At 39.1% G+C, this 18245-nt stretch overlaps 1 protein-coding gene across 1 annotated transcript in view; it reads left to right on the forward strand.

Moving 5' to 3' along the window:
* PrBP (Prenyl-binding protein) overlaps positions 1–18245 on the forward strand; it is a 102647-nt gene that overhangs the window by 40118 nt on the left and 44284 nt on the right. Inside the window, exon 3 of the mRNA XM_090373149.1 lies at positions 9889–9914. Within this exon, the coding sequence (XP_090229275.1) occupies positions 9889–9914 (26 nt within the window). The remainder of the gene's footprint in view (positions 1–9888; positions 9915–18245) is intronic.

Here is an 18245-nt window from a genome sequence, read left to right on the forward strand (position 1 = left end):
ATGTAATGAACAGATACTTTATTAATGGTGCCTCCGTAGCCAGGTGGACAGGAGCAGCAGTGCGTAGCACACGCTTCTTGATTAGACCAGGGTTCGAGCCCGTGACCACGAAATATGGAGGATGCAGAAAGGTCAAGGAATGACCACCGCATATCCCCGGAGCGATATGGCCTTAGTTGCTAATGCTCCTTAAAAAAAAAAAAAAAAAAAAAAAAACAACCAACCAAATAACTTAACAATTTTAGATGAAAGACCCATTTTTGAGAGGAGAAACTGCATGAGTGAAGCTGAATAGTATATCACTAAGAGTATTGAAATCACAGAAGACTGCTTTAAAAAAAAAAAAAAAAAAATTCAAACCTGAAGGCATTTTAGGCTCTCGGATTGATAGCACATATCCAATAATTTTAGGTGATGAGAGAGTGCATTGAACCATTAACCATCTAACTGGAAAAAATCCATGACGACAGCAGTCACATGACACCTTTACTTTAGCAATCAGTTTGTTGGAGAAAAGGGCATGAAATAGTTTAAAATACACTGGTGTGCAAAACTTTAAGGACCAACACTGTTTCTATAGGATAAAAATCTGTCATTCACACCCCATCTTACTTACCTCCAAAGCAAAATCAAAAAATACTCTGCACTAATAGCTAGAGTCACTCGTCGCGATTGGGGGCTTAAGAAGAGGACCCTAGCCCTTTTCTATAAGGCAGTCTTCTTACCATCAATAACATATGCATCAGGAGCCTGGTTCCACAAAGCGGTAACAGCAGTAAACAAAAGGAAACTAGAGACCATTCAATGTTCAGTCCTACTGACAATCTCGAGAGCCTGCTGTACTGTAAGCACCCATGCCTTCCAGGTCCTCTTGGGCGATCTCCCCCTGGACCTGGAGATCGTCCACTGTGGGCTGCTTTATCAACTATCCAAAGGTAGAGCAATCACCTGCCTGGACTACACAACTGATCTGGTGAACGATCGTAAGCTCGAAAAAAAAACGCCTTCTCACCCACTTACAGCAGTCCTGGCAAACCCGCTGGATGACTTCGACAAAAGGGGAAGTCACCCGAAGATTCATACTGGATAATCAACTAGTGTTTCCCAAAAGCCCAAACTGGTTTTCACCGGGACTGCTTGACATCTTACCTACTCACGGGACACGGCGCAATAAGAGCAAAACTCTCCAGTTTCGGTTTGAGTGACACCCCTCTCTGCCACTGTGGACAACCAGAGACGTGGGAGTACCTCATGCATCACTGCCAACTATATGAAGACCTCCGCTGCCTCTTAATAACCAGAATACGTTTCTCGCCAATAAACCAAGAACAATATCTCCTGGAGAGCGAGGACAATTATAAAGCCCTAACGCAGTTTGCGCAGGATCTTTTTACTAGAAGAACATACCCACAACCTTAGCAGGAATTTTCCTACAAACCAACCACTCGTCATCCAGAATAAAGATCCTTAGATGTGTCAACCAAACAAAAACCTAACAGCTACAATCTGAAGAACAACTAATCATTAACTTAACCTGGATCTGACCACCGGCTTAAACTGGAGTCATTATCTGGACTTGACCACTCACACAGACGGGACAACATGTCCCAGGAATGGCATACGAAGACCCGACAAAGACATTGTGCAATTTGCTGCCGAAACATCATTAGGCGATCTGAACCGGGTACCCTCACTCTGTTCACTTTCCATTCCTTCCCTTGGTAGGAGGATGATTACTCTGTACCCTCCCCCCCCCCTGCCATCTCCTATCTTCACCTGGTGAGGCATGGGCCTGCCCCACTAACTTTTGGGGTTATCTTCACTGTTGACCCCATATTTCTGTCTTTCACCCCCCAGTCTTCAGTCTCCCTTCCCTCTCTAGCTATCTTGCGACTAGTGTTTGACCCTTGTTAAAACTACACAAGCCCTACACTAAAAAAAAAAAAAAAGAAAAAAAAATACTTATCTCTTTCGCCCTGACCCAATTTCTAGTGTTTCTCCCCCACACTTTTTTTTTTTTTTTTAGGTCCTTGCCACTGAAATCTCAGGAAATTATGTGGCAGGACCTGCCAGAGTAAATAGTAAATCTCTAAAATACTGGTGTACCTGGTCTGCCTCCATGAAGTATAGTGTGGGCAATGGTGGGTCTCATTTGAGACCCAACGGCTAAAAGACCAGATGAACAACGGTACGAAACATTACACACCACAATATCCATACACTTTTAAACCTCTGGCCTCTACAGTGTTCTGTGTCACACCACAATGTATACTACGCGGAGATGGGGGAAACTCCTGGTGCCGTTAGACCCTAAACACACTATACTATACTGTTTCTGTAGGTTACAACCATAAAATCTTTACTTAAGGTACTCTACTGATGAGAGTAGATTCAGTATCAGCAGTGATTCTGGACGTCAGCTAATCTGGTGAGAGGTTGGCACCTGGTATCACCCTGCAAACATCACTGAAAGGGATCGATATGGCGGTCGAGGTGTTCTTGTCTGGGGAGGTGTTATCTTGGATGGACATACACCACTCCAGATACTGGAAGGCGGTATTGTAACTGGTGCACGCTACTGTACTGAGGTAATCCTCTCCATGTGCGTCTGATCCGAGGTGGCCCTGAGTTCGTGTTTATGGATGATAACCCCACACCCAATCGCACCGCAGCTGTGATATGCTTTTGGAAAGTGGGGACATTGTTCGTATGGATTGGCCTGCCCATTCATCCGATCGATCTAAATCCCATCGAACACACATGGGGCGCTCTGGGGAGACGCTAGCGGCACGTCCACACCCACCAGAAAATGTTCACCAGCTGAAGATGGCGGACAGAGGAATGGACGATGTTACTGCAAGAACTTACCAACAACATTGTTCTAAGTATGGACAGGCGGTGCAAAGCCTGCATTGACATTAGGGGTGGCCATATCTCCTACTGAGTACCACCTCTTCCCTTTGTTCCATCTTTGGCAGTGATGCATCTGTATCATGGCAGCCAGTGCTATGTTGCCATTTTTGAATAAAGTCCCTCTGTACCATTTTGTTTCTGTTGTTGTGTGTCGGTCTTGTTTCCTTCATCATTTCTGTACCTCACGAGGTTCCTTTGGTATGCTTTTCCCATATCCAGGCCACTCCTATGAGAGGCTACAGTTGAAAACCTGACTGGTCTTAAATTTTGCACATCAGTGTATGTAACTTTCAAAAATTTATTCCGAATGCTAATATTTATAATGTATAACAAGATCATTAGAAACAAATGTCTTGTTTATATATATAAAAAAATTATAACCAGCTGTACAGCTAAAAATTGTTATTATGACCAGGCAAAAACAGAAGGAAACCACAATGCTATGGAAAGTTGCCATAGAACGGGTGTTTTTCAATGTGCATATCTCTATATCCAAACTTTTCTATTAAAAAAATTATTAATGAAAAATGCAGTTAATGATATTAACTGCATTTTTAATAATTTTATTTCCACGAATTTCCCTGCTGCAAAAGCTAGACTGAACTGGTCTGTATTTATTCACTTCACTCTTACAACCATCTTTATGGACTGATGGTATGTTTTCCTTTCTACAACCCAAAGAAACCTCCTCTGATATAATTCTAATAGGTATTTAAATTTATAAGTTTTACTGTTTTTGGTGTATAAAATACATCAGCTGGAGCTTAATATTAATTATGAGAGCATCATCATACTCAGAGGAGGTTTCTTTGGGTTGTAGAAAGGAAAACATACCATCAGTCCATAAAGATGGTTGTAAGAGTGAAGTGAATAAATACAGACCAGTTCAGTCTAGCTTTTGCAGCAGGGAAATTCGTGGAAATAAAATTATTAAAAATGCAGTCAGGACATCTGGACAGAAAGTTTTGTGAAGGCAAAAGTCTTTGAAAAAGCCACCTGTAAATTGGATATAGGAAATAATTTTGAGCAGAGCATTTCTTTCTTCTGCATGAGGTTACTGTAATAAACTGATACATGGTGGTATCTGGTGAGACTGTTTGATTTATCGATTGCAGATTGGCAGTAGAACTGATAGTAGAGGGTTATAATTAATGATTACTCGTCAGTTTGGGCTAGAGTTAAAAGTAGTGTCTTTCAAGGATTAGTGCATGAGCCTCCATTATTTCTGAGATGATATTGAAGAAGGGATACAGGAAGTGACCTCAATTTGCAGACAGTATCAAGATCAGGAAAATGGTAAATGACCACTGCCAAGCAGCATTCCTTCAGAATGACTTAGATAGGCTTCAGGATAGCCATATAAAAGTGGTAGCTGTATTTTAATGCTGAAAAGTGCAAGTTTTGCACTTAGCATTAGCAGAGGCATATGATGTATGAAAGCAAGCTTATGCAGCATTCAAAAAGAAAATAAAAAATTCCCACCCATCCATTTTGCTCTAAAAGTTTGTCCAGCTCTTCCTTGAATATAAGCTATCAATTTCCACTCATCTATTCTACAACTGTCTTTCCTCAATTTGAATTTATGTCCCCTCAGGTTTGCAATCTGAGCAAGAGGAAGAATCCCATGAGCATTGAGCCTGCTCAAACCATTCAAAGCCTTATACACCTCAATCAGATCACTTCACATGGTGCCTAGTCTCCATTTGCAGAACTTAATTGGTGAGGGGAACAAAACCCTCACCATTCGTGGGTACAACAAACCCAAAATAGTTTATCCATTAGTAGGAGTTGAATTAAAGACAATGAAGGAGGAGAGAGATTTAGGGGTTACAATCAGGCAGATGTGAAGTTCTCCATGTAGTGTAGACAGCAGCTAATAGGTCTGTGTGGTGTCTTATCAGTGACCATCAAATATTTGCATGTTGAGATGGGAAGGTCATAATCCTACTGTTATAAGGCAGTGATAAGACTGCACTTGGAATATTGTTCCAGTTATGTTTCTTGAGTAGTTTCAAAGATGGGTAGCATGGTTTATGAAATTGGCAAACATTTTATGCCAATTTCACCAAGATATACAAGGAAAGACTCTGAATATGTGGGTTGCAGAACTTGGTAACTAAGCACCTTAGAGGTGACCTGCTTGAAGACTATAAATGCTCAGAGATGGGATAATAAATTGAGTGAAGGTGAAATATTTTATGGTTATAAGTGTTGGATATAAATTCAGATTAGGGGAAGAGTTATAGATCAAAATGTAGGCAAAATGCAGGAAGTTGTCTTTTATCTGGTGGTTGTAAATTAGAGGAATAAGTTACCTCAGTGGGTAGTTAAGGCTTGGGGAAAATTCTAAAGTGAGCTGGATTTTACTTTTTTTTTTCTTTACATTTATGAATAAAAAAGATGAGTGTAACTTAGAAAAAAATTTAAAAGTTTAAAATACACTCTTATTTTCTAAATTAAAGAAAAATCATCCAGGTAAATTTTATAATGAAGTTGCTTTAGCTGCAAAATTAACAGGATTTTTGGCCTCTGTTATTAAAATAATGAAGGTTGAAATACAGCAAAAAGAATCATCATTCACCTGGAGTGTATTCCATAAATTAAAATCATCTGGGTAAATTCTATAATGAAATAAATGTTTTAGCTGGTGCTTTTGCTTCCACTGTTGTTTTCATTGCCAGAGAAGCAACCATTATTATGAGTCATCACTGCTTTTGTATCAAGAATCAATGCATTCACATTATCATCACTATAGCTAGCTACTTTCCATCATTGAAAGCTGTAGCACAGATAAGTGCTATAGACTCTTCAGATTTATTTTGCTCCAGGCATATGGACAGCCAATAAGTTTGAAATTATGACAGGCAGAGTCACCATTGAGTCACTGGAGGGATAAATTTTATAGCAGAGTTTTATAGGTAAGAAGTGGATGAAACTTTAAATTGAGAAATAGTATGTTGAGAAAGAAAAATAGGTTACTATTTTATAGAGAGCTTTGACTAGGGCTATGTAGGATAGGGGTCTTAAATCTGGATTTTTTTTCTATAATGGCAGTAAATTCTAAGTAAATAAAACCTAATATGTAGTTTCAATTGTACGTTATTGTTTATGACAAATATTCCAGCCAATCTGAGTTCGTGACATACAGAAGATTTTGCACACTATAGGTTTGCATAACACAATATTCAAAGATCACCAGTTTCCTCTTGCTTCTACCCTAGCAACTATAAGCTGGACAGTCATCAAGTACTTCAGCTCAACAGGGCAATCATCATTAGTAGCTTTCATGACCTCTATGGGCAAGTTGGCATTAGTAGTGGCAAAGTAGAACAGAGAAGCAAGTTTATGCATCAGATTAAGTCCTTATATGGCATCATCTCTAATAATATTTATAATCCTTCCTTAAATTTAACTGCTTTACTCAGAGTGTGCTTGAGATTCAGTGTTGGATATATTCTACAGCACTTTTTTTTTTTTTTTTTTTTCTTTTTTTTTTTGGTAGTTATTATTGGCACATTGGCTTCTGTGGCCATAATGCACCTCCCAAGGTTTTTGCAGTACTTTGATCCAAGCCCGAGGCGGGATTCGAACCCGCGACCTTTGGGTTGCCAGGCAGGCGCTTTAGCCACCCGGCTAGCCCGGTCGGCCTACAGCACTAAACACTACCAAAAATTTGTAATGAAGTGAATTCAGTTGAGCCTTACTGAACTTAAAAACTTTTTTTTTTTTTTTTTCTAATTAAGCTTGAATGGTTTTTCCTCTGAAAGCAGGAGTCTTCACCTCGCTGAAGGATTCTTTTTTATAATATTGAGTTGTTTCATTATTTCTTTGAAGGAATCTCCTGCCTTTTTTTCAGAATCAAGGTATAGATTTGAAATTACTTTTTTAGAATGTTTTGTTTGCATAGTGTTATGCTTGTTTAAAACTTGTTTCACAAAACTGCTGGCACAATATGGTCTAAGATGCTGATACACCATAACACTAACATCTACATTTTTGCAACTAAAACAAACACAAAATTGCAGCTCATTAAGGATGTCATAGGAGGCTCCCTTCAAACCGTTATTGATGCAGGATGGTGACCTCTTTCCATTTTATGGATGATATGAGCAATTCCCCAAGAGTCAGAAGTATAGATTTGACATTATAATTATTAAATTATTTTTCAACAGCAAAGATTTATTTTAATCCAAAACAGAATATTGTGGTGCCAATTGCCATTGTTCTGCTGAGTTAGTTTTTTGTTGGTACCTCTTTATATACCTCATATATGTGTCAACAGATATCTCACACTTCTGTGATCAGCCTTCATCCTTAAGTCTGAGTTAATCAGTAACGACATGCTCCTGGTTGAGATATCCATCACTCTGGCCATTATCCCTGCTTTTGGAGTAGATGTCACTGAATTCTAATTGTTATCATTTCAACCCGTTGAGCCAGAAAAGAATAGAAACTGATCAGTTTGTGCCAGTATGAGGGGGTATCAAAACGTTTGTACCCTTACCTACAAATAATAGCCCTAGAAAGGAGAAAATTCACAGGAACTTTAATCCTTTTCTATGTACTCTCCATGTATAGTAACATATTTCTCCCATCTATGGATCAGTTGTTTAATACCTTGATCATAGAAGTCTGCACTTTTTGCCTGAAACCACAATTCCACTTATATGACCACACTGGATTTCCATTTCCACTTTTTTACAGTGTCACAGGTTGGACAATTCTGACCATACACAGCTTTCATTTCTTCATCAATTTCCTGAGCTTTCTTGCCTTGCAAATGCAGGAACTTGATCACTGCTCGATACTTCACTTTGTCAACCATAGCATCCTTCTTCAGATTCCGGGCTCCACCTCTGGTGTACAATCACCTACGGGAATGAAATTTCACATGTTAGTCATTGAATATGTAGACAACTTATATTAAAAATGGCATCTTACTACTGATGTTTTATATAGGTCCGGGTACGAACTTTTTGATACTCCCTCATATTTATTCTTAGGGTATCCTTGTAAAGGTTAATAGTTTAATAAAACAGTGGCAGCAACATTTTCAATATATCTATGGATGTCATACTGACATTATGCTGGACAGTTACAGTATACAATTTGGTTTCACTCTGCTCACTTTTAGTTTGTAAAGGTTATTTGTCTCTCTGAATGCTTACAGTCTGGGCTTGATTGTAGTTTGTATATAATTTCATATTTTGCATTAGAGGCATATGATGCAAGAAAGCAAGCTTATATAACATCAGTCAAAAAAAAAAAAAGAAATCCCGTTTCCATTCACTCCAAAAGTTTGTCTAGTTCAGCCTTGAATTTATTTAGCATTAGCATTAGTAGAGGCATAAGATGCAAGAAAGCAAGCTTATGCAGCATCAGCCAAAAAAAGAAAAAAAAAAGAAGAAAAAAAAACTTCCACTTCACCCCTCCGTTCATTCGAAATACCTGTCCAGCTGAGCCTTAAATTTATTTAGGCTATCAACTTCCACAAAAAGGGATGGAAGTCTGTTCTACCAACCAACTACCCGCTGGCTAAAGGCAAATTTCTGCACATCTGTCTTTCCTCAGTTTGAATTTATGCACTGTCAGGTGATTATTCTGAGCAAGAGGAAGAATCCCATCAGCATTGAGCATGCTCAAGCCATTCAAGGCTTTATACACCTCTATCATTTAAGTTGTCAACTTCCACAACGACAGATGGAACAAGCTTCTGTGTGTATTTGTAATAATTTGTTTATGGCATGATGCTAGTACAGACTGAAATGCTGCTCCTTAATATATTTATTAAAGACATAGGGTAAGGCGCATTCAGGGCTAGAGCCTCAAGCTGCGAACAAATTTAGACTATGTATATAAAGTGCTTAGCATCATAATACACAGCCATTTCTGTATAAACAGAAAATTTTTAAGGTGGCATCGTTTTAGGTTATATCTCATATTGTGAATACCTTCACAACGAGTTGCCATGATATTGCACTACTTCGAATAAGTAACGCTTCACCTAAGGAGAAGACTAGTGTTACTTATTCTCAGATAGGTACCACCACCCAGACAGCACTGTTTCAGGGCTATTTGGCCCTTCGTCAGTGAGTGTGGGGCCAAATAGCCCTGAAACAGTGCTGTCTGGGTGGTGGTACCTATCTGAGAATAAGTAACACTAGTCTTCTCCTTAGGTGAAGCGTTACTTATTCGAAGTAGTGCAATATCATGGCAACTCGTTGTGAAGGTATTCACAATATGAGATATAACCTAAAACGATGCCACCTTAAAAATTTTCTGTTTATACAGAAATGGCTGTGTATTATGATGCTAAGCACTTTATATACATAGTCTAAATTTGTTCGCAGCTTGAGGCTCTAGCCCTGAATGCGCCTTAGTCTAAATACATCATACACCATCAGGCATCTCTCATATTGTGGAGTTATACTTCATAACTGTTTTTGCCATCATTGCATCACTTGGGTACCTACTCACTCACTGACGAAGGGCCAAATAGCCCTGAAACAGTGCTGTCTGGGTGGTGGTACCTATCTGAGAATAAGTAACACTAGTCTTCTCCTTAGGTGAAGCGTTACTTATTCGAAGTAGTGCAATATCATGGCAACTCGTTGTGAAGGTATTCACAATATGAGATATAACCTAAAACGATGCCACCTTAAAAATTTTCTGTTTATACAGAAATGGCTGTGTATTATGATGCTAAGCACTTTATATACATAGTCTAAAGACATAGGGCTAATAACTTATTAAAAATTAACTTTGGCTAATTGCTACAGTGTCAGAGGCAAAACTTTCATTCCACCAGGTTTTCCACTGTGGGGGACCCAAAGGGTCGGGTACCCAGATAGTGGGATTTAATTGGTTGTTGATGCTATTCCAATAGTTGGATAAAAGTTTGTATCTTATGTATTCTGCACAGTTTATCTGTTTAATGTATATATTTGTATTAATTCATATTTATATTTTTTTAAGGTCAAAACCTGATGTTGAACATGAAGGTAAGTGTATGGCTTTTATTTGGAACTCATATTTGTAATAAGTAAAATTTGACTGTATTACCATGCTGCATTTAAAATTAACTACAAAGCCCAGCTTGTTATTCAGGCAGTTTGCTTATATGTACTTTAATTGTTCCTTGGCTCTGTCAGCAGACTGCTTTTCCAGTAATGGCTCACTGGCCACCACTGTATTATTCACCAGTCAATTAATTACTGTAATGCATATTCTTATTCATTGAAGTTAACTTCCAGGATTGCTTGATAATATCTTACCTATCAGAATGATTGACTGACAAGTGAGTCATGTCAAAGTGATTTATTTTTTTTTTTTTTTAGAAAAGCATTTCTCATATAGACCTTTGAGGAACTGTTAAGTTACATATAAACAAATACCAAGCTAGCCAATACCAGGTAAATATACCCTTGACACCTGATCTATACATTAAAGTGTTGGCAATCACTTTAAATTTATGTTAATCTGCTGCTAAACATTAGATTAGAAAAATAATAAAAATATTACTTGTTTCACTTACACATAATTTTGAATTCTGAAAATTTCCTTATGCTGTGCTGAAACTGGCAAAACACAGGGTGTTCCACGTAAAACTGACATGATATTCATTTTTGAACAACTCCTGCGTGAAGTTGTTCAAAGAATGAATTTTAGCCAAATCATTTCAGTTTGTGTTGCTCAACAAACAGTCGGCATTTGGCACTCGTAAGTGATAGGTGTGTGAGAGTATCATCAAGGATGCCATATTCTGTGCAAGAAAGGATTTGTATAGTGGAAGCCTATGTACGTACTGGCTCTTTTAAGGAAACACAGGAATTGTTTTCTGAGAAATTTCCTGTTGCTACCATCCCAGCTAAGAGTACTATTCGGTGCTTACTTGCAAAATGGCAGACAACAGGTTCCGTTGTAAATGCACCGAGAAATCGTCTACCCTCTGTTAGGACTCCAGAGGCGGCATTGAACATTCAAAAGAGAATTTTAGCTAACCCCAGAAACTCTGTCGGGAAATTGTCGCAACAAACTGGAATGAAACCAACTTCTTGTTTTCGTGTATTTCATTACCTGAAATTGAAACCCTATCTTGTGAAGTGTGTCCAAGAATTACTGCCACTTGATGCAGCAAAACGTCTGAATTATTATGAGTGGCTCCTTAACAAGATTGCACATGGTAAACTTGACCCACTGCTTTATTTCATGCAGTGGGTCAAGTGATAAGGCAATGGGTTCCATCTTTCTGGTCATGTGAGTTCTCAATAACAGTTGATACTGATGTGCCAAAAATCCGAACAACTTGCATCAGAAGCCGCTTCACGACCTGAAAATCGGGGTATGGTGTGCGGTTTCTGGAAATTGAATTGCCAGTCCAATATTTTTTGACACTACAGTGAACACAGCAGTTTACCTTCAGATTTTTGAGAACTTCTACACTCAGTTAACAGAACTAGAGTGCGAAAACTGCTACTTTCAATAGGATGGCGCCACGTGTCACACGTCTCATGATCACTGGCCCGTGTTTATGACAGTTTCACAGAGGAATGCACAGTTGGCAAAGGATTGTGACTGCCATGTTCTCCAGATTTGTCTTTGTGTGACTTTTACCTATGGGGAAGAGTTTGAGCACAACCCCCACACAATAAATGAACTGAAGGACAGCATTTGAAGAAATATCAAGGCTATTGACATCACTGTTTTGCATCAGGTCACCTTGAATATGATTACACGTGCACAAAAGTGTATAGATGCACAAAGACATAATTTGCAGCATCTCTTATAACTGTGTGTACATTCAGAGAGAATAAATAAAGTTACTTTTGTGTTTATCTCATTTTACTCCTGTTTAGATTTCTCTTAATTATTTTGCCAGTGACTGGGGCCGGTTTTATGTGAAACACCCTCTATATTTGGATAGATTTGGAAAATAAATTTCAAATAAAGACTACCTGATTCATCAACAAATAAAAACAGTGTGCTGGTTTAAGTTAAACAATGTTCACACTTAACTGTGGTTGCTTAACTGTCTACACTTAACTGAGACTGCTAATGATAGTGTGAGATGGAATATATATATATATATATATATATATATATATATATATATATATAGAGAGAGAGAGAGAGAGGGAGAGAGAAATGGTGAAAAGAATGGTTTGTTACATTCAGATTTTGCTACGTACTCGCATGAATTCCAATAGATGAAGTGTCATGTCAAGTGTTACAATTTTTTCAAACTAATGGAGTTAAGCTTGTACTGTTTTTTGGACATTTTTAGACTAACTACACTTCAGCTTTATACCAATAGTAACCTTCGACAGACTCTTTTGGCTAATTAGGTATGTTGTAAATTTTAAAATGGCATGTGGGATAAATGATTTCAAACTCTGAAAATTCTCATTGACTAATTTTTTGCCTTATTTTGTACCATTGTTTGAGGTATAGTGTTCTAACTACCTGTATATTCATAATGTTCATCCTTGATATGGGTGAAAGATTACAGCAGTTTTTTTCCCGAAGTGAAGGAAACGTGCTTTTTTTTTCTTTTTTTTCTTTTTTTTTTTTTTTTGAGTAGGGAAACTGTTCTTTTTTTGGTTTTTATGTCTTTTAGATTATGTGCTACTTGCATTTTTTTATTTGTATTAGAGAGTGCACATGTTGTATGCAAATGGAAAGTGAACTTTTCTAAGAAATATAATAAACTGTTTTCTTATGTTAGTTTTTATTTATACTCTTCCCCCCCTTCTGAAACTTCAATTGTATTATTTGTATTATTAATTTGATTTACTGTCAATGTTAGTATTAGTTATGTGAGAGTGCTGTCTACATTCATATTAACCCTTGAAACATTGCTATTAAACTAAATTAAAACATAAATTGCTAAAATTCTAATAATTGAGTGTAAATACAAATAAAATTTATAGATATAAGTCTAAGGCAAAGGTTGTTCCTCCAAGGCTGTTTCAATACTGAGAGAAGATTTGCAGACCTGTTGCAGTATCTTGGAGGATGCAAGCACCTATGATTAGTTTTAGCTTGAGACAAAACTATTATTGTTACTTTCTTGTTACTTTGTGTAAGTATATGTAAAAAATTCCAGGAAAAATCTCAGTAAATCTTACAGTGATGGGAGAGTGTGAATCAAGTTGTATCATGCTCAGTGCGCTATTTGTAAATAGTATGCAATTCATAGTCATTTATGAGTTACCAGCAGCTGCAGTCCATGTTCAAGTGCACAAGGGGATGTATCACCTTGTTGTTTTCACACATTATATTGGTAAAATGTCAGTAATAAAACAGCATACCAATGTCTAATTTGTGATATTAAAAAAAGTTTTTATTTGAAATACGTTAAAAAATTCAGTGAGACAGTTAAATATATTAATTGCATCTTCCCGAGGGTCGTGAAAGTGTGAGTAATAATAAATAAACCGGTTACTCCAAACTTTAACACCTTTCACAGTCTCGTGATCTTGCCGGGAAGGTCTGTATATAAATCGTTTTGCAACGTGAGGAATTCTTAATGGCCTCTTTAGTTGTAACTGTGGCTGGCTGACTTCAGATGGTTACAATTGAATTTTCTCCCATGAATCATTCCAGGATTTTCAGAACATAGTGCTGCAAATAAGTTCTGAACAACATTGTACAGACATAATTAAAAGTTAGCATAACTTTTAATTATGTCTGTACAATGTTAGCATAGTGGTTATAATCACCATCCTCCCACACTGAGTGGAAAAGGATAGAATTCGAATCTGTCAATGCATGAGATATTTTTGTGGACTTGTTTCACAATGTGGCTGAGTTTTCCCAAGAAAAACCATTCCACTGTTGCTTGAGATTCAGGTTTTTCATCCGGCTAAATGACCAATGACTATATGCATTTACAGACAGTGTATTAATGCCTCATAGCCTTAGTTGCTAAATACAAAATTAAAAAGAGATATTGTGAGAAGTGATATACATCAAAGTGTGGAGAGACAATATCTGATAAAGTTGCAGGCTCAGCTCTAAATTGCCACACCTTCTTGAATGAACATTCAAGACGTACCGCAAAACGAGAGTAGCCTTGTGCAGGCGAAGTTTTTACTGCTCCTGGAATAGAGAAGTTGTTTCTGTTTTATTAGCTTAAATTGGCATATTAACTTATTTTCTAGAGTAGCTTTATATTCCTAGTTACGATACTTAGTTTAAAGTTTAACTTAGATAGAGATTTTGTAGGTATTACTTAGTATCAGTAAGGGTATAAAATCCATGTGTTACAAGTTGCAGCTCCGCTGAACGAGAAGTTTTTTAGCCATATTTAGCCGCTTTATTGACCAATTGTTATATTACATTATTTTCTATAAGTAGCTTATAAATCTAGTCAGGATCCTTAGTTTATTCTGAATTGAGACAGCGAGATTTGGAAGTTAATTAATACTTAAGTGTCCGTAGATTTACCGTTCGCAACTTGCTGCCATTGTTATACGATACGTTATATCCCGAACTAGATAGCGTTAGTATAATATAATATTGTCAATTAATCAGTAAAATCTATTAATCTTGTTAAACTTCATTGTCAATTAAATTGTACTTTTTAACTAAATACATATAACGACTTAGATTACAAACGTAACATAATTAATTAATACATAACTTGATACGGAAGTTATATAAACGGAACTCGTAGATAATACTCGATACTGAAAAATATATATAGCATTATAACTGTGTCGGGATACAAGTTTAGGATTATAATTTTGCACTGAAATTGAAATTTTATTGAAATTAAATCGAAATCATGACTCAGACCAGAGCAGCAAAGCAAAAGGCTCAAGCTAATGGGAGTGCTGTGACTCAGGGGAGAACTGAGGGGGGCAGTTGCCCTCTGAGTCACAGCCTTTTAAAATGCACTGCTTGCTTGATGTTTGTGGAGCAATAGGGTACGGGACATGATATTGCTATGGGGGATGTCTTTGTGTGTGCACGATGTAAGGAGTGTAAAGAAATCAGGCGACAACTCAACGTTGTTATGGACCTATATGAAAGCTTGAAAGACAGGGTGAATGCCCTCGAAGGATCTAAATTCAGGGGCCCATCAAGCTCTCAGCTGCCCACATCAACGCCAGAGCTTGCACTTGGTCATCATGCAACACAGCGGCAACCTCCAAGGCATAATGCGCTGGTCCCACAGGAACTAGTAGTTGTTGGTGACTCTATTGTCAGGGAAACTGGGGAACATGCTTTGTAAAAAGGATAGGTGGAACAGGACCAGGGTATGTCTGCCAGGGGCAAAGGTTGATGACGTTGTAGAGTGGATATCATCTTTTAAGGGCACAAAAGGTGATATAGTTGTACACGTTGGCACTAATGATATTAAGAGTAGAAAACCGGTGGAATTACTTAAAAAGTACAGGTCACTGTTGAAAAAAAGCTGTGAATTAGGGTTCAATTTGAAAGTGTCTGCAATTTTGCCCAGACACGATCGGAGGGAGTATATGATGAGAACCTTGTTGATCAATTCGGCCCTGGAAAGATTGTGCAAGGCTCAAAGGGTAGAATTTTTTTCAGCCTGGTCTGTACTTGCAGCCACTGGCAGAGGTGAAAGTGATTCTTGCACTGCCTCTATTGGAATGAGCAGCAGCCTGGAAAACAAGATGCAGGATATACACAACCCATGTGTTTACTTGCGGTACAAGTAAACACATGGGTTGTGTGTTTACTTGTACCGCAATGACACGCATGTATACTTGCATGTACACCAGTGCTAGGAGTTTGGTAAATAAATTTGATGAATTTGATGAACTGGAATTTGGGGAGTACAGTGTGTACTGAAAGGATAGATAGGAAGGGAGGAGGGGTTATGCTATTAGTTAAGAAACACAAAATCCAAGGAAGTGAAGCCAGTTGACATCACTGGACAGTGCAGTGCCCCTCGACGTGGGCACCTGTACATGGTGAGGGGACCTCCCAGTGACGCTGCTGGACTTCCAGACTAGCATCACTGGGATCTAACGCCCATACCTTGGTTCCCATACCTTGGTTCCAGGGTTAAATCTTTGGAATCCGGTGTGTGCAGCCGTGCGCCGCGACCCGTGGATTTCGGAAGGGGGGATCCTGGTGGTTGAGGGGCCCAGCCTTAATACACCACTTTGGCCCCTGCTTCGACAAGACGGGAGGTCCCGGACCGGCCCGACTGGGATCAATCAGCGGGTGGTATTTTACTGCTAGGGTCAACTGCGTTCCAATAAGTCTCCCTCCCTTTGGTCCTGGGATGGGATAAAGACTTATTGGTAACGTGGGTATGGTGCTCCTAAGCGAACTCGGTGTCCCATTCGTGTACGCAGTACCTGCTAGTTCACGAGTGGGCGTCCCCTCGTAGGGCTCCCTGGTGGGTGAGGTACTTAGGCATCAGACACTTTCTCTTTACTTTTATGAGTAATTTAAATCCCTCTTTTTCTGGGGCCCCAACAAGGCCCCTACCTAATCGATCGTCAGATGAAAGTGAGAGCAATTCTGCTAAAAGAGCCAGAACTGAGGAGAAAACACCATCTGTGACACCTCTTTTCCTCATTCTCCACCAGAGAGCAGTCAGTAGGGAAAATGTCACCTTTCTTTATCCAGAAAGGATTAGAAGGGATGGCAGGTTCACCCAAATCCGTAAAACGGCTGCGTTCTGGAGATATTCTAATTGAAGCATCAACCACAAATCAAGCTGAAAAAATTTTGAAAGCCACATCTATAGGGGAATACCCATCATTGTAACCCCTCACAAAACTTTGAACTCTTCATGAGGTGTCATATCAGAGTGGGATCTTCTTCACGTTTCTGAAGAAGAGATCTGCTTTGAATTAAAAGAACAAGGAGTAACAGCTGTCAAGCAAACATCCATGCGTAAGGATGGGAATCTCGTCCCTACCCGAGTTCTCATCCTAACATTCAACACCCCACGGCCTCCAAGTTCCATCAAGGCAGGGTACTTAAACTGCCCAGTGAGGATTTACGTTCCAAACCCACTGGGGTCTTTTCAATGTCAAAAGTACGGCCACTCACAAACAGCTTGTCGTGGTAACCCTGCCTGTGCTCGATGTGGTGCTAAAGATCACGAGAGTAAGGAATGTATAGCTCCTAAGCCTAATTGTATTAACTGCCAAGGAGAGCACCCTGCATACTCTCGAGCATGCCAGCGGTGGAAGGACGAAAAGGAGATACAAAAATTAAAAACGGAGCTAAACATCTCCTACCCAGAGGCTAGAAAACGCATACAACCAATAAATAGCGGGAAGCCTTCATATGCTCAGAAGATTTCTGCGAAGTGCACTATCGGTATGCAAACAGAGATGACTATACCACCAAGAGAGTCATTCACCCCGATTGCAAGCTATTTATTGAGTTCACAAAAGCCCACCAAAAAAAACACAATCAGCTGCCACTCCTATATCCGTACCTTCTAGTGCTCCACCACTACCAAAACCAAGTGGTAAAGAAAAGCCAAAAGCTTCAGAAGAGTCATCCGTGACACCAGAAACAATGGATGTAGAGAACAAGGAGGTACCGGACAGCGTCCATTCTTCCCCAAAAAAGATAAATCCAAGACTGACAAAATAAAGCCCTCAGCACCTCGGAAGCCGCCTGACGGACCCACCAAGCCAAAATAATGGCTAAATTCCTACAATGGAATTGTCGTGGATTCCGGCAAAATACTGATGACATCAAGGCCGCCCTCCTGCAAAAGCACGAGCCAGTTTGCTTTTGCTTGCAGGAAACTTATCTAAAAGCAAATAATGATCCCACCATGCATAACATCACAATTTTTCGAAAGGATAGAATTGCGGATGGTCCTGCTCATGGAGGAGTGGCTATCCTTGTGGGCAACCAGACCCCAGTTCAGCCCTTGCTAGTTACAACCAGCATAGAGGCTGTTGCAATTCGCCTTTCAGTGGGATTTTTATTAACTGTGTGCTCTATTTATTTGCCACCTGGGACTGACATCTCCCAGGAAGACCTTGATGATCTTGTAACGCAGTTGCCTCCCCATTTCTTACTTCTCGGGGATTTTAATGGACATAACACCCTGTGGGGTAGTGCTAACATCAATGGAAGGGGACGAGTCATAGAGTGTATGCTAAATGACAATGACCTTTCCCTTCTAAATATTGGAACAAATACCTTCTTCCACATGCCTACCTGTACTTTTTCTGCCATTGATCTCTCTATCTGCTCCCCTGCTCTACTCCCTTCACTCACTTGGGAAGTGGAGGAGAATCCATACGGAAGTGACCACTTCCCTGTGATAACCTCGTTACACAGTGGGAGACCATATCTTCCCTTCAGGTTACCATGGT

The sequence above is a fragment of the Mastigoproctus giganteus genome, chromosome 5 (assembly GCF_048544385.1).
Source record: "Mastigoproctus giganteus isolate SK-2022 chromosome 5, ASM4854438v1, whole genome shotgun sequence".
In the NCBI taxonomy this organism is placed as follows: Eukaryota; Metazoa; Arthropoda; class Arachnida; order Uropygi; family Thelyphonidae; genus Mastigoproctus; species Mastigoproctus giganteus.